Raw genomic sequence first — 9340 nt, 5'->3', positions numbered from 1 at the left:
CTATTCTGACCAGCTTTCTTGTCCTAGCTATTCCCCACAGCATGCTGCCGCCACCACCAAGCTTCACTGAGGTAATAGTAGATTCAGAGTGATGTGCAGTGTCAGTCTTGTACATTTTTTTTTTTTCTCAGTCATCTTTTTTTTTTTCTTTTATGAAGGTCATAAAAGAAAACGTATTACTTCTTGGTCGTTCCTTTACTCAGAAGTTGAATTCAAAGTGTGTAGTTGGACAAAAGCAAGTGAAAAAGTCCCTGCAGGTCGCATTTCTTGTTGGTGAAATTCACGTTTCTCAAAAACTTCATCATCAAAATTCAATATGGCTGCCTTGCATAGAAAACTTAGATATTTAGTCTCTGTGAAAGAGAAAATCTTTTATCAGAAACAACAGTGAATTCCACCGGTCTTCATATTTTGAACTGCAACATGCGGCTAAGTTGAATTTTACATCATTGCTAGATTTAAATTTCAAACCCCACATGCAGTAAGCAGCCAGTTAAATCCTTTAAATCCTAAAAAGTCCTTTTGGAGGCAGCCTAGTACCCAATAGAATGACCCAGTCAAAGTTCAGAGCTAATTTCAGCTGGCCTGAAAGCAGATGTGCCGGTCATTCTAGATGAGCAAATGACCTCTCAGGCATGGCTCCTACTGACGACGGCAGCCACGCTCCGCACACGCAAGCTAATTCCGCATTGTGTGGCGACTCTCTATGAAGAGTCACTTATTTTCTGAGAAAAATCCAATTAAGTCATTTGAAAAGCTTCTGCCACTCTTCAAGCCTCCACCGGTTGTGGTTTCGGTGGCCTGAGCGTTGCCGAGAGGATGAGGACCTGATCCGGGGTCAGGGCACCCGGCGACTGCAGGCTTTAGAGGCCTCTTTTTGCCTGGGTGCCCCTTCTGTTTCATTAGCCAGCCCTCCTCCTGTTGTCACCCCGCTCTAATTAAGATGAGGTTCAGGAGAGGGCATGAGCCTCACGTTGGGGGCGGGGAACGATGGCGCTGTTTATTTGATTGTTCTGTACGTCCCGGTTCATCTTCCCGGCAGGGGCGTCGCCAGGTACCCCTGAAATCTGATTGGCCGCCCCACCAGAAATCTCAACCGGTTTGTTAGTTTTAGTTTGTTTATTCAATTTAAAACACTCAGTCATACACATAATAATAATAATAATAATAATAATAATAATAATAATAATAATAGTTGTTGTTGTTGCAGTCAATCAACACTCCAACTATAAATCAAAAGAAATTCAAAACAAAGTCAAGTAAAAATAGTTCATGTGTTGCATGAATCAAAAAAGGCGAAAGGGCCTAAATTTACATATCTGTTACACATAAACTATTTCCACGCTTCATAGTTTTAGTGTAAGAATACACAGAATCACCAATTAAATCCAGACAAGAGAAGAAAAAGAAGAAACAAAATAAAATCAGAAAGATTAAAAAGTCAGTAAATCGTCATCAGTCGTGTTTCAAATACTCATTTCAGCGTTTTGTCCACACTGACGATCGATGACAGAAATGCTCTTTTTGTTCTTTAACAACGGCCACTGTTGATTATTTAAAAAATAATAATTAATGAGACATCACACATTAACTTACATTTACATGTAAATACATGAGATTATAGCCAAGTGACTAATTCCCATCTCTAAGTTGATGGCAGGTTGATGATGTTAAGTAATAATAGGGAAAATCAGCCTCAGATTACTGGGGAAAAAATCTCTTCATGAAGTGGCAAGAGGGGTATTTAAACAGTTGTTTGCAATTTGTAGTCTGTAACGGTTCAATAATTTTGGCTCTTGAGTTGATTAGCTGCATAGTGTTAGCATAGCTGCATTAAAAATAGAGTTGTATACAGTTAAGCTATGGTAAGCTAAACAAGCTAATCGTTTAGCTCCCTAATCCACTGCAACAAACAAATCTACTGCATAGTTTCCGCTTACTGAGCAGATCCATGTGATTTGTTTGGTTAAATAAATAGTTTGTCATTCAAGTTTTGACCCATTTTTAATTGTAATTTAAAACTGCAGTGCATTTAGTTGAAATTGTAATTTTAGCGTGCTCCCTTTGTACAGTTTGTGCCCCTGTCAAAAACAACAACAACAAAAAAAAACAAATGTAGACACGGCCCTGATTCCCGGAAAGGCGGCATTCCTGTCATGCAGCTCCTGTATAAAAGCACCAGACCTAATGACCCCTCCCTAATTGCACAGTGTCAATATTGTTGCATTTAGATTCCCACAGCTCTCATATAATATGCACAGGGAGGAGATGGCTCATCAGAACTCAATACCTCGATGCTTAGCAAGGTGGCTGTGGCCCACCAGCACCGATATCACATTGCACTGTGTCAACCTGCTTCAGGTTTCATAGTCGTTGGTGATTTTCACTTTTTGTTGTTATTTTGTTGATTTTCTGTGATGGAGGCAGCAGCTAGAAGAACAAAATACTCTGAATGTAGTTATGTGGGACACGTTTAGCACATTTCTGAAACACAAATTTACATTTTTGTACGATCACTTTACTCTGATTGTTTAGCACGGATGATAGTTTTGAATTATGCAGCAGGACGACAATCCAGACAGATGCACACACCAAGCTCACCTTTTAATGGCTAAAAACAAAATAAGAGTTTTAGAGTCTAGTCAAAGTCTTGAGTTATATCCTCATAAGATGATGTGGCATGACTTTAAACATGGGAGAAAACCCTCCAACTTTTCTTCTTCAGCAAAGAAGAAAAGTTGATTTAAGAGAGAAATATTCACATAGCTTTGTGAAGCTTTTTATCTCTTAATAAAGAAATGATGTTGAATTTATTGCTTTAAAGCTGCTTTTTGTATTTGGTCAGATTGTCTGTGTTTCATTTTTTAACATTTCTTTGATGATCTAAAACAAGAAAATGACACATAAAACAAAAAAGAAATAAATTGTTAGTGGGTAAGTAGCCTTGTTTTCATAAGAGCATTGCAGGGGTTAATTAAATAGTGTTTTCTTAAACCAAATTAACATTTTTGTGACTGTAAGTAAAGATAAAACTCCATGTTTGCCTTAGCGCTGCTTGTACTATCTACCAGTCTGTCTGTATTCTTACAGAAATAAGAACCTATCTGCTGTAGATAAGACACTGGCTACACATAACTTGTTGACAGAACCCATCTTTTAAAATAATCCTTTTTCTGTAGCGTTTCAGCTCCATGCGATATGCCATCCTACTAATTGGTCCTGATTACGAGATTCTTTTGCAATGATCAAGAAATGACTGAGTTCTTTCCGTTTGAGTGGTTAAAAATCAGTCTGGGCTATAAGAAAAACAATAAGGCAACACATTGACCAAATGGCTGACATTGGACATTGACATTAGCACCACTGTATTGACAGACAATGGGCAGACAATCGATGGAGAGCCTCAAACTTTATTAACATCTCCTACAGGGCAGCGGACATTTTTTTTACACTCAAAGACAGATCCGTCATGAAGACTAAAAAAAACTACTCTAAGCTCTGCACTCAAATTAATCCTATTCCATTTCTTTTGGTACAGAAGTTCAGCATTTGAGCTTATTTTCATACAAGTATATTTTTTATATATATTTTTTAGTACTTTTGCTTACAAATTTAACTGTCAAAGCTGATTTAAATCTCTATAGTTACATAAGTGCGTGTTCAGGACCCTCTCTATCTTAAGGTCATTAGAAACATTAGTGTGTTTTGTGTCCAAAAGAAATAAAACCAAAGGATTAAATGTGAAAGCTTATAAAATCCAGCTGGCAGCACAGTTTTATTCTCCCAAATGCGTTTATTGTGGTAAAGGGAGATATTTTAAGTAAAGGAACGTGAGACATGCCGGATCAGTGATTTGCAAGGATTTGTGAGAGATTAAGGAAAAGTTTCCTTTAAGATTGAATATGTGTAATCTTTACAGCAGATTTAGGGATTAGGAAGACTTCTGCAACTAAAAAAAAAAATCACGATGACATGTGATGCTGTGATTATTCCTTGACAGAACCGTTTAATCTCACGCAGAGTCTAGGATGTTAACTTTGTCAACTTTTTTTACTTTAGTTTGCAGTGTGCAGAGTATCTGAAGGATTTCATACGATGAAGGAACTCGTACTTTGTTTAAGAATAGCTTAGAAGGCAAATATGGTTTTTGTCCAAAGTTTTTGCCTTTACAAGTACATTTTATGGTTAGATTTTGCTCATGTCTACACAGTAAATGCTGGGATAGTCAGGAAGAAGAGCTGTGTTTGGTACCAACTTCATCAACCATATGGATGTACAATTTGAGTTGTGGAAGAGACACATTTCTCCCTTCAGGAAGCTTCTCCCTGAACAGGTGCCTGGGAAGTATCTTGATCAAATACCTAAAACCATCTGAACAGATTCCTTTAGATTCTCCAGGCTCCCCATGGACTCAGGAACTTTTCACTAGAGTGTCATTTTGTATTTTGGATCACGTTCTTTCTGTCACAATCCATACGTCGTTACCTTAGACGAGAGCTGGAAACGCAGACAGAACAGTAAAATGAGAGAGTGAGCCTTTTTCTTCACCCTGACATCACCTCCCAGTTTACTATAAAAACATTTATCCATCTCCCATTGCTTGTGACCAAGACACCAAGATGCACAAATTTTGACTTTGGCCAGAAAACAACCGTCGACTAAGAAGAGGCGATCCGCCAGGACATGGATGTGTTGCATTAAATTCTCAGAAATGGTAAATGGCTTGTACTTGTTTAGAGCTTTATCAAGTCCAGAGGACCTCAAAGTGCTTCACACTGGGCCCTTTGGCCACCACCAGCAGGTAAGGCAGGTGAAGTGTCTTGCCCAAGGACATATAGACTAAGAGAGACGGTGGGCAACCCACTGATTATGACACGAACTCCTACCATGGTCCTGATATGTCTGCTTCTAGGTGTTACTCCAAATCTGTAGCTCCTCTAGCCATTAAGATAAGTAGTCGCAACTTTTGTTAGACTTTACCATCTGAACCCAGCAATCCTGCTCAGATCAGCATATTACACCTGTCAGACTTCTTTGCCCCACCCACATCCAACTTTGTACCATTATGGGCTTTCCAAACTGCACATTGTCTAGACAACAGTCCACAAAGATCTATAAATCCACCACCTGACATAATTTCCATTAAAAGTACTCCAAAAGATTTAGGGAGTTAAATGGACATCTTAAGCATGTGGGCGGACTAATAAACCGTTAGCTTTCCAATGTTAGGAAAAGGTTAAAATGACCTTAATCACGTCACGCAAAATGATTTAAACGTCCAGAAAGTGCAGGCTAAATGAAATAGAAGAGAACAAGTTTTTATTTATACGTTGCAAGCAGGGATACTAATATCCAAAGCAATAAGAAGGGATTGACAAAGGAGACATTATACTAATGCTCACTGGAGCAGTAAAGCCTGCCTCCGTCCAATATTTTAAAGCAAGAGGCGGCCCCTCTGGTGCTGTAACTGAAAGCTTAGGGAATCATTACCATGGCCTCTCCATAACCTCAATAAGTCAGGTTAGTGTCAATAACCTGGCCTTTAAAAATTGATAAGGGTGATCACTTTGCTCACAGTGAGACAATTTCAGAGCAGCAGACGTTCCCATTTATAAGTCACGTCTTGCATTTAGTAAGCATCAACCCTGGATATCACTTCAGGACAATCATCTTCCTGATGTTTGGGCTTTATCTACATATTACTCACCAAAGAGTGCAGACAGATGATTGAGAGAAACTATTAGGCTTAGATCATTCGCTAATACTGCTGCACACCTCAGTGCTTTGCTGTTTGATTTACCTTCAAGCAGAAATAAATCTGACAGTTTCATGGCTCGCATGATACGGGCGCGCTCTTCAACTATCAGCGAAGTCTTGTTAAACAATAAGTCATACGTGGGGGCAGACCGGTGCCCCATCATCTCACACGCAGCGTGATGATGGTGACATATGGAAATGTGTCTGATCAAAATGCCAATTTGGAGAATCCGGAAGAGTTCTTTAATTTTTTTTTTTCCTGTTTGACACATGGAAATGTCACAGAGCTGCATTTATTCATGTGGACATTAGAGGAGCATTCCTGTCCCGAGGACCCCGGGGACAAAAGAGGTGATCCCCTGAGGAGAGTGACCTGGAGGACACATTCGCGCTTACCAGCTGGACTAGATACCAACCCCCCACTCTCATAGCCCTAAACTCACATACATGAGCAGCAGAAAACTCCCCAATTGGACCTGCTGAATTTACTTTACATTTAAAGATGACCAAGGTTTGTGACATGTGTCAGCTTTAAAGATCGAATGTGTTTTTACAGGGAATGTATTTATTTTTAATGCAGATCTTGAGGAAAAAATAGATGACAGTAGGTTATAACTAAAAACAATCGAAATATTTATTCAGTTTTATGTATATATTTCCCAGTGCAGGATAAAAAGAAACACTCCAGTACAAGGCAAAGGAAGAAGAGGAAAACCTTCCCCCTCAAAAAACATGCAGAACTGTCATGAGTGCTGCTGCCATCTTGTGGACATGTCTGTGAATTACAAGATTTTTCTGAAAGTAGTAGTAATAATAATGCAATTTTAAGTTAATACATGAAGAAAATTAAATATTTAATTTTCCAACAGAATTCATATTTGCAATTTAACCAATTTGATTACAAAATCAAAGGAAGACGCTCGTATGTCTTATCCTGTTGCCTGCAGCATTTGTGATGTTTGTATTAAAGTTTGTCCAATCCAGATGATTCTGTTCCAGCCATTTTGAGTATATATATTTTTTTTAATTTTCAGGTCATGTCTTCATTTGTACTCACTGACCTTTTATCTTTTAGCTAACAATTTTGCTTTCAAAAGTAGAAAGGAAAGTAATCACAAAACAGACCATTTCTTATCGCACATTCAGAAAAAAGTAATGTAACTTCAATAAAGATAAAGACACTTGCAGGCCACTGAAATTCTTATTTTTAAAAAATTATCTGCTCAATAATTAACTAAATGTTTATCACTGAAAAAAGACTGAATTTTTGTGGAAAAGAGGTCTGTAAATTATCCTAGATCCAGAACACAAAAAGGGTCAGGCATATAGTGTCAAATTTTGATTTTTTTTTTGTTTGACATTTAAGGTTAATGGTGGAGAAAATTATTTTTGTTGTATCTACTTTAAGAAGATTGTTAGAAAATATCCCTCTTACCAAAATCACAAGGAATCTTTTATCTCTTCACTGTCTGTTTTGACTCCCAGACACTCCAATGGTAACATTATCACCTCGCACATGATGCCACCACTCAGGCTTTGCTGATTCCTTCTGGCTGCTTTACTTGGTTGTTCTTGATTGTTCAAGTAAGTCAGTAAATCTCACCAGTTGATAATTGTTCTGGATGCATCACATTCTCAGAGGAAATAAGAAAATTGTAAGACTGAAAGCAACAAACTTCATTCGTACATTTAAGTTAAGTTTTCTCACTCTCATGAGCAAAATATTTTCAGTTGTATACCCTCCTTGTTGCCATGACGCCACACAGGTTCTTTTCTGTTAAGTTCCAAGAAAGTTCTAGAAAGTTTAGTTGTCAATGAAGATCTTGTAAGATCTCATAATGTTGTCTTTGTTTTTATAAATGATGATTGCTATTGTAGACTTAAATTAAAAATGACAATCAAATAGTTTAACATAAAAATTACTTGCTCAGTCATAAAAGTTATTAGGTTCAAACAACTCTTTGGTTGCCTTAGAAGTAGATGTTGGTCTCTTTTACCAATCTTTACTGCATAATCCACCATGCTGAGTCAAACCCAAGGTTTGGATCATTCAATGAGCATTGCAAAGTAATATAAAATTAATCCAAATTAATTTGTCCTTTTCAACCCAGTAGTTTTTAATGTATTCACTCAATTGTTGTCTGTCAAAATTAATCCATAATTCTGAAAGCGTCAGGCAGTAACATAAAACAGCGTGAAACTCTCAAGACCAACAATATTTTGCTTGATTTCACATCTACCCCCGTCTTCTTTTACTGCATCGGCTCTGCCAACACGGAGTCCTTCACTCTGGCCGCCAGCACAGCGAAGAGAAAGGGAGGAAAGAGGGAACGGAGGTAGAGGGCCACCCTGGGGATGGGGTGGGCCAGCACAACCTCCTTCCTTTTCCTGTTCACCGTCTCCAGAATCTCATTGGCCAGGACCGAAGGCCTCACACCGTGGGTGAGCTGTCTGGCGATATCTTTGGGGGAACAGACCAATCGAGACTCATCCCAAGAGTAATGTAAATGTAATGCAAACATCTGCGTCATGCCTTTTGGTTTGCGTCATACTCACAATCAGTTAGGACATTTTGCTTTGGAGCTGGCTCCACGGCGGGTGGCGGCTCAGAGGCGTTGATGAAGGTGTGGCTGACGGTACTGACAACAATCCCATACTCCTCCACTTCTGCCCTTAGGCAGTCGAAGAAGGCCTGCGCCGCGTGCTTGGAGGCCGCATCTGTCAGCAGACGCAACACATGTAGCAACCCAAGCTTGTCTGCAGAGTCTCATTCCATTCATTACGCACCGCATTCTTTGTGTAATTGTTTTCTGCCTCATCTGTGGAAGCCCTCAGGTCTAGGGCTCTGGTTACGAGACACACAGTAACTAAATGCTACGAATGAGGAAGTGACGGCACTTAAAATCTAATCGACTCTGGTTGGACTGAGAGCAACCTGGAGATTTTTCAGAGTGTAAACAAATTATTATAGAGCAAAAGATTATGTTTTATTATTATTCTGCTGTATTCTGATTTATTTACAGCAATGAAAAGAAACTAAAGACAGAACAAAGAATGGTTTTGGCTGTAGGAAGTAACGAAAGGTCCTGGCCTTCATTACCTTTTTCATGCATTTTTACAATCTGTAATGTAATAATTAGCCGACATTATTTACCCGCCTGAAGGAAAGCCATGAAAAAAAGCAACAAAAAAAAAACAAAAACATTTTATTAGCATCAGAGTTCTTGTCACAGTATAGAAGCAGTGGACCAGACTGAGAGACATTTCCTGAAGAGACATTTCCTGAAGGCTGAGTGACTTCAGAGGGCCCTGGAATTAGCTAGATAACTTATAAAAAGCAGTGTTGTCTTTCTAAACTCCAAGGGTGTTCCATTTTTGTCTTTGTAGTCAGGGAAAAAAAATCTAATGGTCATATAAGTGATCCTTTTAAAATAATAACTTTCAAACTTTGGTATACCATGATGTAATAAGCCACCTCATAACTAGCTAGCGATGCAGAGCTACTTAACATCCCTAAGTAGGTAGGTAGGTAGGTAGGTAGGTAGGTAGGTAGGTAGGTAGGTAGGTAGGTAGGTAGGTAGGT

At 38.7% G+C, this 9340-nt stretch overlaps 1 protein-coding gene and 1 long non-coding RNA gene across 2 annotated transcripts in view; one reads left to right on the top strand and one right to left on the bottom strand.

The window, feature by feature from the left end:
- Nucleotides 1-1677: 1677 nt before the first annotated feature.
- LOC107837282 (uncharacterized) lies at nt 1678-6965 on the top strand. The gene is made up of 2 exons (XR_001663300.1): nt 1678-2507; nt 2960-6965. It is a non-coding gene; the product is annotated as an uncharacterized LOC107837282 (long non-coding RNA).
- A 152-nt stretch (nt 6966-7117) lies between these two features.
- dhrs7cb (dehydrogenase/reductase (SDR family) member 7Cb) overlaps nt 7118-9340 on the bottom strand; it is an 8155-nt gene continuing 5932 nt past the window's right edge. The window contains exons 6-7 of the mRNA XM_007561374.2: nt 8314-8475; nt 7118-8218 (exon numbers count right to left, since the gene is read on the bottom strand). Of these exons, the coding sequence (XP_007561436.1) occupies nt 8010-8218; nt 8314-8475 (371 nt within the window). The 3' untranslated portion in view covers nt 7118-8009. The remainder of the gene's footprint in view (nt 8219-8313; nt 8476-9340) is intronic.

Source organism: Poecilia formosa, unplaced genomic scaffold (assembly GCF_000485575.1).
Source record: "Poecilia formosa unplaced genomic scaffold, Poecilia_formosa-5.1.2 Scaffold4, whole genome shotgun sequence".
Taxonomy (NCBI): Eukaryota; Metazoa; Chordata; class Actinopteri; order Cyprinodontiformes; family Poeciliidae; genus Poecilia; species Poecilia formosa.
Note: the sequence above shows the minus strand (reverse complement) of the source record. Positions and strands in the feature narration are given on the sequence as shown.